This window comes from Pezoporus wallicus, unplaced genomic scaffold (genome assembly GCF_028554395.1).
Source record: "Pezoporus wallicus isolate ANWC-B61680 ecotype Strahan unplaced genomic scaffold, APGP_CSIRO_Pwel_v1 contig_8188, whole genome shotgun sequence".
Lineage (NCBI taxonomy): Eukaryota > Metazoa > Chordata > Aves > Psittaciformes > Psittacidae > Pezoporus > Pezoporus wallicus.
In genome coordinates this window covers 5,196,824-5,215,985 of record NW_026640104.1, presented here as the reverse complement: position 1 = coordinate 5,215,985, position 19,162 = coordinate 5,196,824, and the positions used below count along the sequence as shown (strand labels likewise).

General features: G+C 38.8%; 1 protein-coding gene and 1 long non-coding RNA gene across 2 annotated transcripts in view; one reads left to right on the top strand and one right to left on the bottom strand.

The window, feature by feature from the left end:
• ATRNL1 (attractin like 1) overlaps positions 1–19,162 on the top strand; it is a 507,795-nt gene that overhangs the window by 76,111 nt on the left and 412,522 nt on the right. The window contains exons 9-10 of the mRNA XM_057417243.1: positions 1,039–1,222; positions 5,773–5,927. Coding sequence (XP_057273226.1) covers positions 1,039–1,222; positions 5,773–5,927 — 339 coding nt within the window. The remainder of the gene's footprint in view (positions 1–1,038; positions 1,223–5,772; positions 5,928–19,162) is intronic.
• The window catches only part of LOC130603474 (uncharacterized), a 69,982-nt gene continuing 54,267 nt past the window's right edge, over positions 3,448–19,162 (bottom strand). Inside the window, exons 2-3 of the long non-coding RNA XR_008973189.1 lie at positions 12,632–12,757; positions 3,448–3,694 (exon numbers count right to left, since the gene is read on the bottom strand). This is a non-coding gene — a long non-coding RNA (uncharacterized LOC130603474). The remainder of the gene's footprint in view (positions 3,695–12,631; positions 12,758–19,162) is intronic.

Sequence of the window (19,162 nt, the reverse complement as noted above, 5' to 3'; positions counted from 1 at the left end):
TAACTTCATAATGGCAGCCAATTTAGGTTGGAGACTGTGCCATTTTGGAAGTTATTGGCCACACTATGTATTCTTCTGACTTCATCTTCAAGAGGCTGCAAGTGAATGATTTCTTCCATTTCACACCCATAGAACTGGCTGCCAGAATAGGCTGGTGTCTACAGGGAATACCTCCTGGCTCGCTCTTTCTGTGACATATGTCATCAGCTGGGAAGATGGAGAAGTGAAAAATTGGAAATTTCAGGGCCACAGGCAACAAGTGACTGCTTAACCTCTGTATTTTCTTACGGCTATTGTGAAATATTTTCCAGTTGTTTTATTCTTCAGTAACAACAGCTATTGTGAATGGTTTTATCTGGTGTCTCTTTGCAGTTATTAATGAGGTGATGTAAAATGTGGATTTGAGTGCCAGTTTAATGAGCTGCTATCAAATTATCCTTCTGTGAGTGTTCAGCAACTGAGTAGATATATTTGCAGTTAAATAACTAAGAAGTGGCAGGTGGAAACTGATTTTTAGCTCAATAACTGTACAGTTTGCTAGCAAAGCATCTGTATCTGTGTGTACTTTTTGCTTCTCACACTTCACAGCAGTTCAGTTTCTGCCAAGCTTCTCCAGACAATTTCCTCATGATCGAGTACAGGTGTTCCAAACACAGCTGAGGTAGCTGGAGCACTGAATTCTCATCAGCCGTGTCTGGTGGGACAAAATTAAGGTTGGGAGAGAATTAATCATAACCCTTAATTTCCTATTTTCCAAAAGGTTTGTATTGTTTTTTGTTTTGGCTTTTTTTTTTTTGGCTTTCTGTGTGTGCTGAACTCACACATGGGAGAGTATCTGATACTGCTTGGCACCTGTGACAACAATGTATTTCTGATTTAATCAAGAATAGCAGATAATAGTCTAATATCCTTATTCAATTGCAATTATTGCTGTACTTAGAATCATTTTTCATTATAATTCTATATACTTAAAACTCCTAGTATTGTGTGTTAGCAATAATAAACCTTAAACCTATGTCTTTTGTCCCTCTGTTCCAGGGTCTAATTCTTGGCTCGTACCAGAAACAAAAGGAGCAATTGTGCAAGGTGGATATGGCCATACAAGTGTCTATGATGAGCTGACAAAATCTATTTATGTCCATGGTGGATACAAGGCATTACCTGGAAATAAATATGGATTGGTAGATGATCTTTACAGATATGAGGTTAATACTCGGACATGGTAAGTGGGATTTATAATGTAGGAAGCTATTATATGTTAGTGAGAAAGAAAACGTAAGCATTGAGTAAGGTAAAGTAAGGTTCTAGTGAAGTTGTGGGCAGAGATCCTTTTGTGTTTGTAGAGCAGTACATTCTCTGCAACAAAATGGAAGAAATGTGGCCAGCAGATTAATGATTATTAGAATTTAGCCAGCAAATTAATGGAGCTACACATAGAAGGAATGGAGGGAAGAAACTGCACATCTTGTACAAAATAAGGGAAGCTTCCTATCCAGAAGTAACTGCTATACAGAAAACAGGTACTGTTTCCACATGGTATGAATATACTGCTGATGCACGTTCAAGTACCTGTTATGTAAGTAAGTAGAGAAATCAAAGGACTGCACAAGGTTATTCTTCATGGAACTGTTAGAAATAAGAGAGAAAAATCCTGGTATTGTATGCGGATCCTTAGTTATTAATGTTCTTGGGTTTTCTATTTCTGTCAGTTCCTTGTCCCTGAAGATTATTGTAGCTTATGAATGGTACTTGTATGCTATGTATAGGAAATGACCTTAAAAGTTTATTCCTACTATAGAGATGATTTGAGGTCAAGAACTATTTCTACAGAACATTTTATTCCTGCAGTTTAATATTTGTCTTGAGAATTAATGGTTTAACTTGAAGCACACAAGACTTGCTCTGAAGATGTTGGAAATGTGGGTTTGATTTCACCGAGACTCTTAATTTTTGAATGTCACTAACTCATGGCACTTGGAAACATTACAAGGTTTTTTTTTGTCCCTGTTAATGTGTTTTTAAATTGCTGGAATTTTAATACTTTCTTATTATAGTCTATTCTTGGAACAAAGTGATATTGTATCTTTTGATGGTCTGTTCAACAATATAATAATAATTATTGGGATATTTTTATTCATTATATTAAAAACTGCAGCTTGTAGAGAACTCTTGTTTCATGAATATTTCACTGGAAGGCAGTTGTACTGTGGTTGAGAAGATGAAGTAATGACACTTAGGTAGTAAAGCAATTTTTCTTTGCTGTACCTGTCACAATTTATAATCGGGATTCAAAGCACTCTGTGAGGCAACTGGGCCTGAGCACACCACTGGCCATGCTGGAGCATGCAGTAGAGGTGGAACCAGAGTGCTTTCTTATGGCCATGTACATGGCTTTTTTCAGTTTCACATTTGATTTTCCTCATGGTCTCTGTTTTTGTCACATTTCCGGTCTGATCTGGCTGAGGCTCATGTGCTTCACTAAGTCTTTGGTATACAAAGCTGATTACTTATTTTATTCAGTGGCATGTGGCTTTTCGTTTCTCGTATCCATTAGGCATAGGCTTAATGTTTCTTGGTATATGAGGGGCTGATATTTTAATTCCTAGTGCAAACATTGTTCCTAATACATAATGGAGAATTAGTGTTTGTAATACCTGCATTGCTTTGCATTACTTGCATTCTGCAGCAGTTGGCAACTGGGGCACAGTGTGGTGCTGAGCTTAGATAATGGCCTTGAAACAGTGGAAGCACCTGCTGGCTCCTGGGTATTTCTATTACTATTATAATGCCATGCGGCTGTATGCAGCTCCTGGCATCAGTACAGTTGACATGCCCTAATGTCTGCAGATGCATGTATATATGCATAAATAATGAATTCAGTATAAAGTGTGCTGAGACTCACGTAATTTGCAAGAGGTTGATACGTGTTGGTATGGGGAGTTCTAGAGATTGCTCTCATTGGTAATGTTGAGATGAACGATGAATATTGATATCATGCCCAAATTAACAAACTAGGTGTGTATCACGCTTCCACTTCTGCTGAATCTTGGAGAAAAGTTATTGTTACCAGGAGGGATGAAACTCAGCCCTTAGAATCATTGAATCTCAGCACTACGTGCAAAAAGTAGAGAATCATAGAATAGTTAGGGTTGGAAAGGACCTTAAGATCATCTAGTTCCAAACCCCCTGCCCTGGGCAGGGACACCTCCCACTAAGCCATGTCACCCAAGGCTCTGTCCAGCCTAGCCTTGAACACTGCCAGGGATGGAGCATTCACAACTTCCCTTGGCAACCCATTCCAGTGCCTCACCACCCTCACAGTAAACAACTTCTTCTTTATATCCAATCTAAACTTCCCCTGTTTAAGTTTTAACCCGTTTCCCCTTGTCCTATCACTACAGTCCCTAATGAAGAGTCCCTCCCCAGCATCCCTATAGCCCCCCTTCAGATACTGGAAGGCTGCTTTGAGGTCTCCATGCAGCCTTCTCTTCTCCAGGCTGAACAGCCCCAACTTTCTCAGCCTGTCTTCATACAGGAGGTGCTCCAGTCCCCTGATCATCCTCGTGGCCTCCTCTGGACTTGTTCCGACAGTTCCATGTCCTTTTTATGTTAAGGACACCAGAACTGCACACAATACTCCAAGTGAGGTCTCATGAGAGCAGAGTAGAGGGGCAGGATCACCTCCTTCGACCTGCTGGTCACGCTCCTTTTGATGCAGCCCAGGATATGGTTGGCTTTCTGGGCTGTGAGCGCACACTGAAGCCGGCTCATATTTATTTTCTCATCAATCAGAATAAAACCTCCTAGTACAATGTGGAGACTAGAGCTAGGGCAGTGCAATTGGGTGACAAGTAGTAAAGTGAGTAGCCCAAAGAAAAACTGTGGGGACTGCTGTTCCCTGGAACAGTGTATAGCTCTTTAAGTCTTTAGTGATCTAGACAGCTTCAAGGCGGGATAATCAGGACAGAGCCTAGGGTATAGCAATTAATGTAGGCTAGGAGGCAGGAGCTGTAGAAAACTGGTGAAGCAAAAGACAGAAATCTATAGGTCAAATAGACAATGACAGTGTCTTAGTATATCACCATTATTTCAACACATACAGCAGTATTGCTCCATTGCTAGTTGAAAATATCTGTTTTAAAATAATATCCTATTTCCTTGTCATTTCTAATTTTGTACTTTGCTAGCTGATGAATTGAAACCAAATACCACTTTTTTTCTGGCTAGGCACCATAAGTGTTCTATATGAGGTTAATTCTTGGTTAGAAAAACACACTTGGGTGGTGATCTGTTTTCAAAGTCTATTAATTAGAGTTACACAACAAAAATGCAAATCACCAGCAACAAAAAAGAGTTAAGCCAGAAGCACATCGGTGGGTATGTTGGTGGCTTGAAGGAATTAGTACATTTTTAAGCAATTAAAAAAACCTCATTTACTTTCATTTAGTCTTTGGTATTTCCTTTGAAGTAACTCTCTAGGGGTAGGGAGGAATCTATTTAAATGGCAGAATTTAGGTTTAATGCTTTCCTCTCAGCTTGTTTAAACACATTATCTCCTGTCAGTTAAAAAAATACCTTGAGTTTTCTGATTGATTTACACCATTATGTCAAAGCAATGGAATATACTTCAAACCTTCTCCCCCAAATCTTATGATGATGAAAACGTATTGAACAAGTGTTGAATTGGTATGATTCAAGAAGGACAGTATTATTTAGTCAGGAGAGATTGTCAAGTCAGTCTGTTCATTACAGGAAACAAATGACAAAACTGTTTAATAAAGTGTGAGCGGTGTGGAGTAACCCAAGTGAGATTGTAAACTTGGAAACTGTTAGATTTCTGGACATGTAAAAGGTTATTAGGGGAATGTAAATAATATTCTGTACTGGTCATCTGATCAGCTCTTCCCAAACATGTCTACAGCTGGTCTGTTTAAGTAATTCAAGCTGGCAAAACCTACAAGTGGCTACTTTGTCCCTTGGTGAGATTTATTTGCTGTGATTGAATCAAGCCTGTATTCTGTTCTTTCTGCTAGCCCCACACCTGCTGCTATAAAACTGCAGCACTGATAGCTCTTGGCTACTGCTGGGCCCATATTATTGCCCTAGTGTGAAGTAGACTGCACATCACAGCCTAAAATTAGTGAAGAGAGGTCAAAGACTCAACGTGCATGGGCTGTTTTTTGAACATATTTATTTTTTGGTACTGAAATTCTGTGTTTGAGCTTGCCAGCCTGAATATATTTCTGAAGCATTTATCTCACCTAGGATGACTTCTACCAATCTCTTTTTGAGTTCTGAGTGTTCAGTTAATTAACAAACAAAAGTTTCTCCTTTTCCAATACTTACGATAGTCTAAAGGTTCGTTTAGCCTTTTAAAGAATTCTTTATTGCATTCTTGAGCAAAGCCACGATATGGCTAAGGATATACAAGAATAGAGTAGAATAATGTTTTCATTTGGTTTTGAATCCAATTTGCCATATCATTAATCGCTTCTGAAGAATGTAAACATGATACAATCTATTTCAGATGCATTATTTGACAAGCTTTTTTAATTAAGAAAGCATGACATTTTAAATGAGTGTTAAATGTGTTTGTTGTAACAAAAGGAACTTCATAATCTGGAAGCAATTTGAATGTATTTAATCATATTTACTGAATAATAGCTTTAGTGTTTTCCTTGTATTTTATATTGTTTTCGTCTAGTAACTTTTTTGGTGTGTCTGCAGGTTTTCACATGTTAGTATGAATTAATTTGTTCTTGTATTTCGTAGGACTATTTTAAAGGAGAGTGGTTTTGCAAGGTACCTTCATTCAGCTGTCTTAATCAATGGAGCTATGCTAATTTTTGGTGGAAACACTCATAATGATACTTCCCTGAGTAATGGTGCAAAGTGTTTTTCTGCTGACTTCCTTGCATATGATATAGGTATGTATTCTTTTCTTCTCCTGTGAGTTTTAAGTACCACAGTATTGCTTTCTCAACTCAAGCTAATGTGAGTCTTTAAAGTCTTGATCCCAAACACCTTCAAGTTATTTATAAATTATATTGTAAAATTAAAAGCAGTCTTTTGTTCCATAGGTTTGTTGTTTGTGAGGCAAAGCACAGTAGCTAAAACGATGAAGTTTAATGAATGTGCCCAATACTGTGTTATGAGTAGTGGATATGTTATTGCTAAATGAATTGCGAGAGTTGGTGTATTTTTGGTGTTATGAAAGTGTGTTGAACACAAACACTAGTAGGTGTTTATTTTTCATAATGAATAGCTACATAGTACTAATGAAATACGATGCTTAAATTAAAAAGAACAAAACAAAAACCAAAACCAAACAAAAAAAAACCCAACCAAAGACTAACACCACGACCTCCAACTGAAACAAACCCACTTCCCCTCAAATAGCACTTGAGAGGTTTCTAAAAAGATTTGCAATTGGTGGCAGTTTGAAAAACGCATTGCTCAGTGCTTATGTAGGGGCACCAGAGTGGGTCTGAATTGAAAATCAAGGAGTGCAGAAGCCAAGGCAGGCAGCAGTGTGAAAGGTAAGGTGAGGTAGTCAGGTGGTGATGCTCAAGAAACTGGTAAAGGTGGAGCTGCCACAAACGGAAGAGGAGTTTGGAAATATCAGAAGTCCGCACCACAAGAAGCAGAGTGTAGAGAAACACTGCCTGGGAGATGGACTGGGGTAGTTAGCAGTTGTAGCTTAACAGACACAGGTTGGGCGTGATGGATGAGATGCATGGGTTTTGCTGGGTATCTTGACAAGTTGCCCCCCCATTTCCTGCTTTTCCTGTCCTTTTCAGATCAGAGTATTAATTAAAAGATTCCTGCCTTTGAGAAGGAAATACGTTACTTGATCAGAATAATTGCCTTGGTATACGTCTGTTTCACGTATGTTTGTAGCAATATCTTGCCCACAGTCTAACATTGAGTGGTCTTGCTGAGCTGGAGGAAAATTCTGAGGCATACTCCCTTGTATAGAATAATGGGATAATTATATTAAATGCATCAGGGCAATAATAGACTATAGAATACATTTGTATCCTTATGGTAAGGATAAAAATGTGTTTCCATGGGATGATAGTACAGTGAAAATGGCTGATATTTGTCCTTAGCTTCATGGACAGAAATAGTCTTAGTAGGATGGTACTAAAAAAAAAAAAAGGTTTACTTTTGCACCAAAGCCTGCTAATATACAGTATAAATGTCAAAATGTAGAATTCATTCCATGTTACCCAGTTCAAAAGTAGAAGTGAAGAGTAGCAAAAGAACCCCACTGAAATTTGATGGCAAGCAATTGGGAGGAGGCTGGAATGTCATTCAAGAAGAATGAGATGATTAGAAGTGGCAGTTGACATGAGATAATGGTTAATGGAACAAGGTGCAAGTCATACACTTAGGGAATGATAAAAAAATCATTCCTACAGATTGAATGACAGCGGCTTGTGTGTCTGAGTCAGGAGTGGCGTGTGGCTGTAGAAGTGGCCTGTATAGTCCTAATGAAAAGGAGGAAGCATTGATACCATTCTCAAGGCCCTGGATATTGTTGTAGGATTTTTGCAACACACCTTTAAGAAAGGCTAACTCAAACAGGGCTCTTTCATGGCAACTGGTATTAAGGCTGACTGAAGCATGAGGAGCCTTTAGTAGGTAATAAGAGGATGTGGTATATTTAATTTTGCAAGAGAGTAGCTGAGAGCAGGAAAGATTGTTGTTTATAAATATATGATAAGAATACGCTTTAGAGGAAAACTGGTTAAGGTAAAAGACACTCTGAAGGTGAGCTGACTTGGTTGTAAGCTTTCAGTCTGTAGAATGGCTCCAACCATTAGAGCTGTGCAGTTATGGAAAAGCCTCCCTTTAGGATTGTGGATGCTGTAAATCTAAGGGAATTTAATGACTCCATATCTGTTTACTGTCTTGTTTATTGCCACTGCTGTTCTTGCCATAAATAGTTTTTCCTTCCCCTAATGTTCATGTCCATATTTTATGCATAGGCTGCAAGTATAAACACACGGGTCATATTCGTGCCAAAAAGCACAGCCACTTGTCCTGGCAGCTAAAAATTGGGGAATGTGTCAGAGCAGTCTGTGAAATGGACTCATACATGATCCTGTTGAGAATAGCCTGTGGATAGTGCCTGGATCTATTCTTGACAAGCATTTACCAGCTGACTACAGTGGTAGAAGAGGGTGAGACAAGATCCTTTTCATAGGACTAGTTGATGGCTCTTTATGGCTTTCTGTTTAGATATCAACGCAATGCATTTGCTTTCATACAAAAATGATCAGTAAAGAACATGGAACATGTATGTGTTATTTCCTGTCAGTTCCACTGAGTGTGTGAATAATACCTTTCGGAACAGTTACATTTTTTGACTGTATCCCTGCATTACATATTCTGTAGCTGCTTGCAGGCATCTGATGGTGTGAGCTATTGATTTTATTCTCACTTCAGTTTACATCTGGTTTTAATTTTTAATGAAATAGAGCTCCCTCCTTGTTTTAGAGGATAATATTACTTATTGGTCTACATTTATTTGTAGAATGTACACCTGAGAATCAATAGTATGAATCCCAGGACCTGAATAAGTGTAACTTTGACTTTCATGCGCCAGGAATTTTTGCTCTTGCTTCATGAAAATGTTGTAAGAAAATGTTGTATGCTTTTTTCAAGTGGAAAAATACATTGTTTTTTCTAGTCAATTACAATACGTAATATGGTATTCATGTTTTCTTGCAAGTCATATTCTCCATGTGTTATCAACCTGATAAAATACAAACTAAACTGTTGTAGTAATTACTCTTAAAAATAATTCTATGAAGATGGATTTGATTCAGACTTAATATTCTGTATTATTCGTTTCACCAAATGGAAAACACAGTCTCACAGCACACATTCTATAAATTCATACTTTTTCAGAAGTCAGTAAATACTCATTTTACGAAAAATTAAATCATTATGTAATGGGTATATTTCAGAATTATTTTTTACTTTGTAAACAATGCTTGGAAGAAAAAATTTATGATGTTATCAGTATCACGTTTCCTAGTTATCTTGCAAAGGATGGAGTATAATACTCTGTCGTGTAAAAAATGGATGCTGTCTAGAAACCAGCTGAATCCTCGAGATAGAGCCTACACTATTTTTGTTCAAGCTGCGCTATAGAGTACTTTTGATTATCTCTCTTAGTATGTGTGACATAGTCATATGGATAGATGGCTTCAGCTTTTATTATCCATGAAAATGCTTTCTGTTTTTCATATTAATGTGAAATGACTATTTGGGGGGCGTCATGGTTTAACCCCCGCCAGCAGCTAAGCCCTGAACAGCCACTTGCGCAATCTCCCCCACAGTGGGATGGGAAAGAGAAGCAGAAGCGTAAAAGAAACAAAACTCAAGAGTTGAGATAAAGAGTTTAATAGGAAAAGCAAAAGCTGCACATGCAAGCAGAGCAAAACAAAGAATTCATTCACCACTTCCATGGCCAGGCAGGTGTTCAGTCATCTCCAGGACAGCAGAGCTCCATCAGAGGATTACTTGGGAGGACAAACACCATTGCTCCCAATGTCCTTCTTTTCCTCTTCCCTCATGTTTACATGCTGACCATGACCCCATATGATGTGGGGAACTGACCTTCAGGTCAGTTGGGATCAGCTGCCCAGGCTGCCCCTCTCCCTGCTTCTTGTGTACCCTTAGCCTGCTCACCGGTGAGGTGAGGAGCAGAAAAGGCCTTAACTGTGTCTAAAGTGGGGCTCAGCAATAATGAAAACATCCTTATGTTATCAACACTATTTTCAGTACAGATCCAAAACATTGCCCTGTACCATCTACTATGGAGAAAATTAACTATCTCAGCCAAAACCAGCACAGGGGGATTAATCTCAGTTAAGTTTATTTAAAAGGTTGTTTTCAGATACTATCTGGTAATACTGACTAGTCATCTAGTCAGTGGAGGGAGACAAGTATTTAATTAATACTTGCAATAATATTGTAATATATTAATTCAAGCAATTAATTTTACCAAGCTTAGGAAAAATTGTCTTTTTTTTCCCTTTTGTGGGCTAAGTCATTGTTCTCAAGGTAGTGAACTTAGTCTACACTCTTAAGTTTTAGACAGTTAAATGTGTCATGAGCCAGGAGCTCAATTCACTCATTTCAAATACTTCATGTGAATATACTTGTTAAAGCTGAAGATTTAAATATCTGGAGAATGTTATAAGATGTATTATGATGCCTTAATTTCATAAGTAAATATTGTTTGGTATGTTTACTTAACTAGCAGTAAACATGCCTATGACTGGAAGTCTCCTTCATAAAATGAGCTTTAGAAACCTGGCCTTGGGTATCATAGAATCATAGAATAGTTAGGGTTGGAAAGGATCTTAAGATCATCCAGTTCCAGCCCCCCTGCCATGGGCAGGGACACCTCACACTAAACCATGTCACCCAAGGCCTTGTTCAACCTGACCTTGAACACCGCCAGGGATGGAGCATTCACACCTGCCTGGGCACCCCATTCCAGTGCCTCACCACCCTCACAGTAAAGAACTTTATATCCAATCTAAACTTCCCCTGTTTAAGTTTTAACCCGTTACTCCTTGTCCTATCACTACAGTCCCTCATGAAGAGTCCCTCCCCAGCATCCTTGTAGGCCCCTTTCAGATACTGGAAGGCTGCTCTGAGGTCTCCACGCAGCCTTCTCTTCTCCAAGCTGAACAGCCCCAGTTTTCTCAGCCTATCTTCATACAGGAGGTGCTCCAGTCCCCTGATCATCCTTGTGCCCTTCTCTGGACTTGTTCCAACAGTTTCATATCCTTTTTATGTTGAGGACCCCAGAACTGCACACAACACTCCAGGTGAGGTCTCACAAGGTCAGAGTAGAGGGGCAGGATCACCTCCTTTGACCTGCTGGTCATGCTCCTTTTGATGTAGCCCAGAATACAGTTGGCTTTCTGGGCTGCGAGCTCACACTGAAGCCAGCTCATGTTAAGTTTCTCAACAGCCAGCACCCCTAAGTCCTTCTCCGCAGGGCTGCTCTGAATCTGTAGGACCTTGCACTTGTCGTGGTATGCTTTTGTTCTCTGATAGTTTACTGCCTGACTTGCCCCCAAGTTGCTCTGCAACTCCTTGCAGATCCATACATTGTTTTCCGCATAGAGGTGACATTTTCTGTCTGAGCTGTTACTGCTTACACTTCGTTGAAAGGGGAACCATGGCAATGGGGACTGGGCTGCCACTGGACTCAGTCTCAGATGCTGTGGTTGACTTGCGGTTTTCTAACTGATGTTGGTTATAGCTTTTCTTTATCTACTGTTCACTGGAGTGCCATAGTTACCTGTTCAGTATACAAAAAGAGGCTGAAAGGCTTCTGGTGGTGAGGTCCTGCCTACTATAAATGTAATGTCAGTGTTAAAACTAGGATGTTTATTCAGTTCTTCTATTATAACATTTTGAAAGATACTTGTAGCATTTTTTCTCATTTAGAAAAGGAATTTGAATACGTGTATATAGGAAAAATAGATATGTAGTGCTTGTCAAAGTGTGTGCTGTGTGAAAGCTCTATGGAAATCAGGGTGTTACATACATCATAATGACAAAAACTAGCATGTGTGTGTCTGAAACTCTGGCTGCATACTTGTAATTAATAGGGATGTATCTTTCAAAATAAGATATTGTCTTGTTCTTCAGTCTTTGCTGTGTAATTGAGAAACTGTATATTAGGATCTGTATCCCAAGTTCTCCCAGCTCCTTAACACTACTTTGTAATATATCAAAATTGCATACCATTGGGAGACTGAGACATGGTAGAAAGAATAATCACCACTGACTTTAATTTCTACAGAGTGCTTAGATCCCGCAGAGATCAGTTCAAATGAATGTATAATAGAACTGGAGAGGAAGTGTGACATGCACAGTATTGATGTTTTTCTTAGTTTTCTTCTTGCTACAAAGTGTGATGCTAGTTCAGTCTGCTTTTTTTCTTCAGCAACAATATCATGAGTTGATTATTCTTGGGCTTAATTTCAGGGTTGTGTTTACTGCCCACACAGATGTAGAGCGATTCATAGAATCATAGAATCGATAGGGTTGGAAAGGACCTTAAGATCATCTAGTTCCAGCCCCACTGCCGTGGGCAGGGACACCTTACGGTAAATCGTATCACCCAAGGCCTACGTCCAACCTGGTCTTGAACACTGCCAGGGATGGAGCATTCACAGCCTCCTTGGGCAACCCATTCCAGTGCCTCACCACCCTCACAGGAAAGAATTTCCTTCTTATATCCAATCTAAATTTCCCCTGTTTAAGTTTTAACCCGTTACCCCTTGTCCTATCACTACAGTCTCTAACGAAGAGTCCCTCTCCAGCATCCCTATAGGCCCCCTTCAGATACTGGAAGGCTGCTCTGAGGTCTCCACGCAGCCTTCTCTTCTCCAGGCTGAACAGCCCCAACTTTCTCAGCCTGTCTTCATACAGGAGGTGCTCCAGTCCCCTGATCATCCTCGTGGCCCTTCTCTGGACTTGTTCCAACAGTTCCATGTTCTTTTTATGTTGAGGACACCAGAACTGCACACAATACTCCAGGTGGGGTCTCACAAGAGCAGAGTAGAGAGGCAGGATCACCTCCTTCGACCTGCTGGTCACGCTCCTTTTGATGCAGCCCAAGATACAGTTGGCTTTCTGGGCTGCAAGTGCACACTGAAGCTGGCTCATGTTCATTTTCTCATCAACCAACACCCCCAAGTCCTTCTCCACAGGGCTGCTCTGAATCTCTTCCCTGCCCAGCCTGTTGCTGTGCCTGGGATTGCTCTGACCCAGGTGTAGGACCTTGCACTTGGCATGGTTAAACTTCATGAGGTTGGCATCAGCCCACCTCTCAAGCGTGTCAAGGTCCCTCTGGATGGCATTCCTTCCCTCCAGGGTATCAACCGAACCACACAGCTTGGTGTCACTGGCAGTCTTGCTGAGAGCACACTCAATCCCACTGTCCATGTCAGCGACGAAGATGTTGAACAAGACCGGTCCCAACACCAATCCCTGACGGACGCCACTCGTTACTGGTCTCCAGCCAGACATCGAGCCGTTGACCACAACTCTTTTGTGTGGATTCAGCCAGGCTAGTGTGCTGGGGAGTTTTTTGTTAGTACTTGGTAAACTTAATTATGTATATTATGTAAGGAATAGAATACACTTCAGAGAGAAAACAAGGTGATATGTCTACTATACAAAGTTCTAGGTTGACTCTGCTCCAAAGAAAGTATTAGAAGTTAGTCTCATGAGTCCATCTTAGTAACTCGGCTGAATTCTGTGAAAGGATAAAAGTAGTGAAATAAATAGCATTCCATGCAAGTAGTTCTTAGTTTTATTTAAAAATTTAAAAAACCTGAAATGAAATCATTTTGTGAAGACATGTCATTCTTTGGGCATTACTAAGGGTTATTTGATGCAAGTTAGGAAAATTTGAGGATATACTTTATGCATGCATTTGCATTAATTTGATCAAAAATACCATACTTGAACCAGCTCCAGTGGGCTGAATATGCTCCAGTATAATTGAAATGAGCTAAAAACCTATTATGGATTCTTCTTTCTGCTGTTGGCCTCCTGATATTGCAACAGTCATGGAAAACCCTCCCAGAGAAATTAGAACTCTGGTAGTTCCCCCCAGAATACCAGAAGTTACACTATGAATATCCAGTCACATTCCATCTTCTGGGCTGTACTAACAACCAGCTTTTTTGGGCATGAATCCTCCTTGCTCTGTTCTCTTCTGTAGGCTTGGGAAGAATAGAGGGTTGCAGCATTACAGCTGGTTTTTCTTTTAGCCTCAATCTTTGTATCTGGTACAAAGGTTTAAAAAACACACCATGTGTCTGTCTTTCTTATGTTGCCCTATAATTAATGTTACAGTGCTGATAAATGTATGGTATAAGTTTGATTTATAATTTATACGACCATATAGTTTATAATTTATTGGAAGGTCATGTCCATATGGATTTTTAATTTTCTAAAGTAGAGCTCAATGTACACCCTGGGGAATCTGTCAAAATACTACTTAAAAATAAAAACCTCAGCTACCACACTATGTATTTATATACATATATGTATTAAATACATACTTATATGTATCTATATACACAAATGCACACATATAAATGTTGAAAGACTTGTTTTCAGCCCAACAGCAGATAAAAAATTCCAAAACTGTACTCTTAAAAGCTTTAGGATATATTTTTGAAGTATTAGATTGGGATTAATAAGTCCTCTCTTTGGTTTTTAATTGTAAAACTGCGACACAGGGGCCCTCTCGGCCCCTGTCGTGGTTTAAGCCCAGCTGGCAACCCAGAACCACGCAGCCGCTCGCTCACTGCCCCCCCTTCCTTCCCCTGCTCTCAGAGGGATGGGGAGGAGAATCAAAAGAAGGTAACTCCCACAGGTTGAGATAAGAACAGTCCGTTAACTAAGGTATAACACAAATCACTATTGCTACCACCAATAATAATAATGATAAGGGAAATAACAAGGGACAAGAATACATCTGCTCACCACCCGCCAACTGATACACAGCCTGACCGAGCAGTGATCTAACCCTTCCGGGTAACTGCCCCCAGTTTATATAGTGGGCATGACGTGCTGTGGTATGGAATACCTCTTTGGCTAGTTTGGGTCAGGTGTCCTGTCTCTGCTTCCTCCTGCCTTGCCCTCCTCCCTGGCAGAGCATGAGACTCACAAAGTCCTTGGTCAGACTAAACATTACCGAGCAACAACTAAACCCCCCAGGCTGAAAGTCAAAACCACAGCGCTGCACCAGCTAGTAAGAAGGAGAAAAATTACTGCTACTGCTGACCCCACGGACTTAAAACTCTTGCATTTCTATTCCAATTGGAATTTAGGAAAGTAATTTAGATTATGTCTTATGAGATGCAAAATTTGTGGGTAAAAATAGATTATTTGTATACACAGAATTAGAATATAAAGCAGAGATTCTAACTACTGAGACCAGTATTTGAAGAAAAAAAAAAGAAAAAATGCTTTTTCTAGGTATAAGGATATTTATTTTGGTACCTGGCCAGAAGGTAATGTGAGTAAATATATTTCTGTATGCCTACGGCAGTTCCTGTAGTTTCAGTTTATGAAGTATTCAGTCTCCATCCTTTTGTTTCTGTATGCCAATTGCTAAGGTATCTGGACACCTAGAAAGATATAGAGATTGACTGTCAGGAACCTTTATAAAAACCAAAAGCTGAAATCACTGGAACATGGAAGCTGCTTCCTTGCTCCCTCCTAGTGGTAGTTTTATTTCGGCATTGTCTGTGTCTATGGCAGAAGTGCAGTAACAAACACCTTTAGTAGAATAACGTAGCCTGCAATGTTTCTTTCGTAAGTCTCATCACACTCTAGATTCAATTTATTATTAACACAATTGCCTTTGTTTTCCCAAGAATAAGGAGATTCTTTATTATCTGAATAAAGAAAAATACTTATGCAGTGTGGGATGAATTGGAAAATAGAGGGTTTTTTGTTTGTATCTAACCTTTGTGGTGTTGTAGTTGTTTGTAGTGTTTAGTTGCCCAGTTACAAAAAAAAGAGAACCAAACAGAAGATTAATACATCTCCATACTTTGTGAACCAACATTTCTTCTTTTACCAGAGTAAAGCTAGCTCAGTAGTTACTGGAAATATGTAAAGAGAACGTAGAAGCATAATCTGACCGTGTATTCTGCATAGTGAATAAAGCTGTGCTGTGGGTATTGAGTGTGATTAAGCAGAATCAATACATTGATGTTTCAAATCTATTTAAATTCTTTACTTTTAAATTGAGAAATGGTTTGATAATGCAAACACAAAGCAGGTAGCATTGTATACCTTTTCTTAAAGCTTAGCTCCAAATGTTGTAAGATGCTGTCACTAAACATGCCTGCCAGTGCAGAAATACAGAGATGGTCCTAAAAGTACGAAACACTGGTTGCCTGTTCAGAGACTGACCTAACAACTTTTGCTCCCAATTTCTAACATTTTACTTATTTATTTTTTTCCCCTTGTTTGGAGGAACAGCATTACTTTGGAGTAGTGATGAATTACCTAGCTTGAGCAGTTAGGGCACTTTCCTCAGAAATTAGAGCTGTAGGTTTAAATCCCATTGGGTAGGAAATGGACCTGTTTCTCTTCTATCTTGAATAATTACTCTAGCTGCTATTCAATTATGTCTTTTTTTCCTTTCCATTCTTTAAAGGGAATAGTGAGAGTATCACTTTGAGAGTGTTCCACCTGCAAGTTCTGAGTGGGGTGCTTCTGTCCAGTCTTGAGTGCAGTATTGGGCATTGCAGGGTGGGGGAGGGAAATGAAGATGAGGTGTAAATAAGCTTCTTTTCTGTCCAATGATTATAGTTTTCCATCTGAGTTTCAGTAGTGCTTTCTGCAAAGAGAATATTTCAGTTCTATTCTTCACAAAATTTTTTAGATTTAGGAGTTGTCAAGATTTTTAGGCTCATTCTCATAGTCTTTTCAGTTGTTGAAAATAATTGACGTGCAGTTCTCTTAGATTTTCATAGATCAGAATTTGAACTGGAGATAGTTGGATGCTCAACTTGGATAATTTTCAAAACTGCCTCACTAACTTAACTCAGACATGAATTTAATGGAGTTGTTTTAACTTGCTTTGCTCCAGTTCTGCCCTAATGTTTAAGTAATAGATTGTTCAAAATTGGGTAAGGGTAAAATTGATGCTGCCCTCTGCTCCTACACAGGTTTTTAATGGTATGCTCAACTATGTCTGAAGAGCAAAAGTCACTCATAAAAGCACTTGCAGGAGTAACAGGATGAACTAGAATCCTGTATTTCCACCATTTTTCCTTCAATCACATTTTTGTAAATTTGATCTTAGTGAAATGTTTTAAAGCAAATCTGAGCACTTTACTGATATGACATTTCTGGTTAAAAATGTGGTTATTTTTCTATGAAGTTATTCTGGAATACATTCTAGTAATGTAGGAATACATCATACTAGTTCTGTGTGTGTATATATGTACACACTATACTATATATATATACTAGCATAATATATACTGTAGCATATTCCTTTTGCCCTACTGTATATGGTATTTAGTACCTTTGTACTGAAATAACTGGTTGTATTTTGGGTGATCTCAGCAATGGAGCTTTAATGGTCTCCAGTGAATTCTCAGTTTCTCCTTCTCTGTGTCTCCATGTCCTTTATATACAGTTTAGGTTCCCATCCAAGTTCAAACTCTGTGACATCCTTCCTTACTGTTGCAGCATTGAGAAATTTTCTATAAAATATCTTGGTCATCCTCTCTGATACCAGTAATACAATATTACTGGTAGGTTGTAGATAAGAAGGTACAGGTGACTGGCTAAAATACAGGGTATCAAGACCGGTCCTGTTGGAGTGTGGACCCTGTAGTGCAAAGTTCAACTGTTTTTTTTTCTGCCACTGTCAGGTGGATCACCACACATCTGATGCATTTCTGTGGCATGTTTAATTCTGTGATTTGTGTGGCTGGCAAATTCACTCTCAGAGCCACTTCTGTATCATCTGGTAACCAATTTCATCTACACTAGGGAGGAGTATGTATTTTTTTCTTATAATGATATAATATGGTACAACTTGTTCTTGAAGCAGAAAACTTTACTAATAGAAAGAAACCCCCCTGTATTCCTCGTTATACTTTTCAATGACTACAAATTCTGCTAATCAGTTTGGAATGAATAGTATGACTCTTTCATCTGTTTAGTATCTCTTTCTATTAAAAGCAGTACATGATTTGTGCTATATAGTCCATGACAATGATAAATATAACCAATACCGTATCTTCCACTTACTATCTGTATAATACCTTGAGAGTGCGTGACATTAGAGGGAAGTATTTTATTCCTTGCTCCATAGTGCTTACCATCCTTATTAGACTTATTACAATAAGAACGATGCACAGAAGGATGTAATATTGATAAACAAGGTTGAAAATGATACTGAGTTTGCTGCTTGCCCCTTTCTTCTTGGAACTTTACAGTAAGTCTGGAGATTTGGGTACTTTAAAATGTTCTAAAAAAGCTTGAAGGTGATGGGCAGGGATAAATTCTATTTGCTTCTTTACCGAACCTCATAAATAATTAGTTGGTGAACTACTTGTATTATTAACACTATTTTGTGTTAATCAATCTGTAATGAGAAACTCGGATTAGGAGTTTTAAGCTGAAGAAAATCATAATTCTTGCACAGTGTTCCCTTCAGTGATCAGTAGTTATTGAGAAAGCTGGGAGGAGATAAGAGGCAAGGCTATTTTGTAGTGTGCTTCCCTCCTCTTCTTTTTTCATGTACTCTATTGAAAAGACCTGCCAGTTTGACAAATACCATCAGCAAGAAAGGAATTATTATACCTCAAGCCCTCGAAGGTTTCTTATCTCAAAACTGGCCTTTATTAAGGTTTTCCTTCAGCAGTAAATCCCACTTAAATAAATTTCTGAGTACAGGAAATACTATATGCTTGTATGTATGTTTGTAAAAATACCAGAAATAATGTGCAACGCTTTTCAAGATCAGATGAAAATTCATGGAGGTTTTCCTAAATTGTTTCCTTTATCATCAAAGGCATATGAGCTCTCACATGCTGTTTCTGTTAGTGTGGAATAATTTACAGCAGCAAGGACTTGATTTTAAAGTATAACATTAAGGTTTTGCTGGTTGGTTGTAGCGTTAAAATGTTTGAGTTTCATAGCTTTTATAATTGAAATATTTTTCCATAAATAGAAATTATATTAATGATTGTTGATCACATTTTTCCAATAAATAATATTTCTCTTAGTTTGATTTTTTTTTTTACAGAATTCAAACAGCATGGAGGCATCAAATGCCACTGTTATGCTGAGATATGAGGAATACACAACTTTTATATTTAATGCTATTCCTGCCTTCTTTGGAGACCTGTGATCATAACTGGTGCCCTAGTACTGTGATCTCTTTTGTTGAAGCTGTTTCAGGAACACCATCTCTCTGGCATGTGTGTCCTTGCACCATTCTGTTTAAGAATGTAGTAGAGAAAATGAAAAAAGAGCAATTGTGATGAAGTTATGGTAATAATTATGAATAATCATGGCATTAATAATACCATAACTTTTATGCTAATGTAATGTTAGCAATGATAGT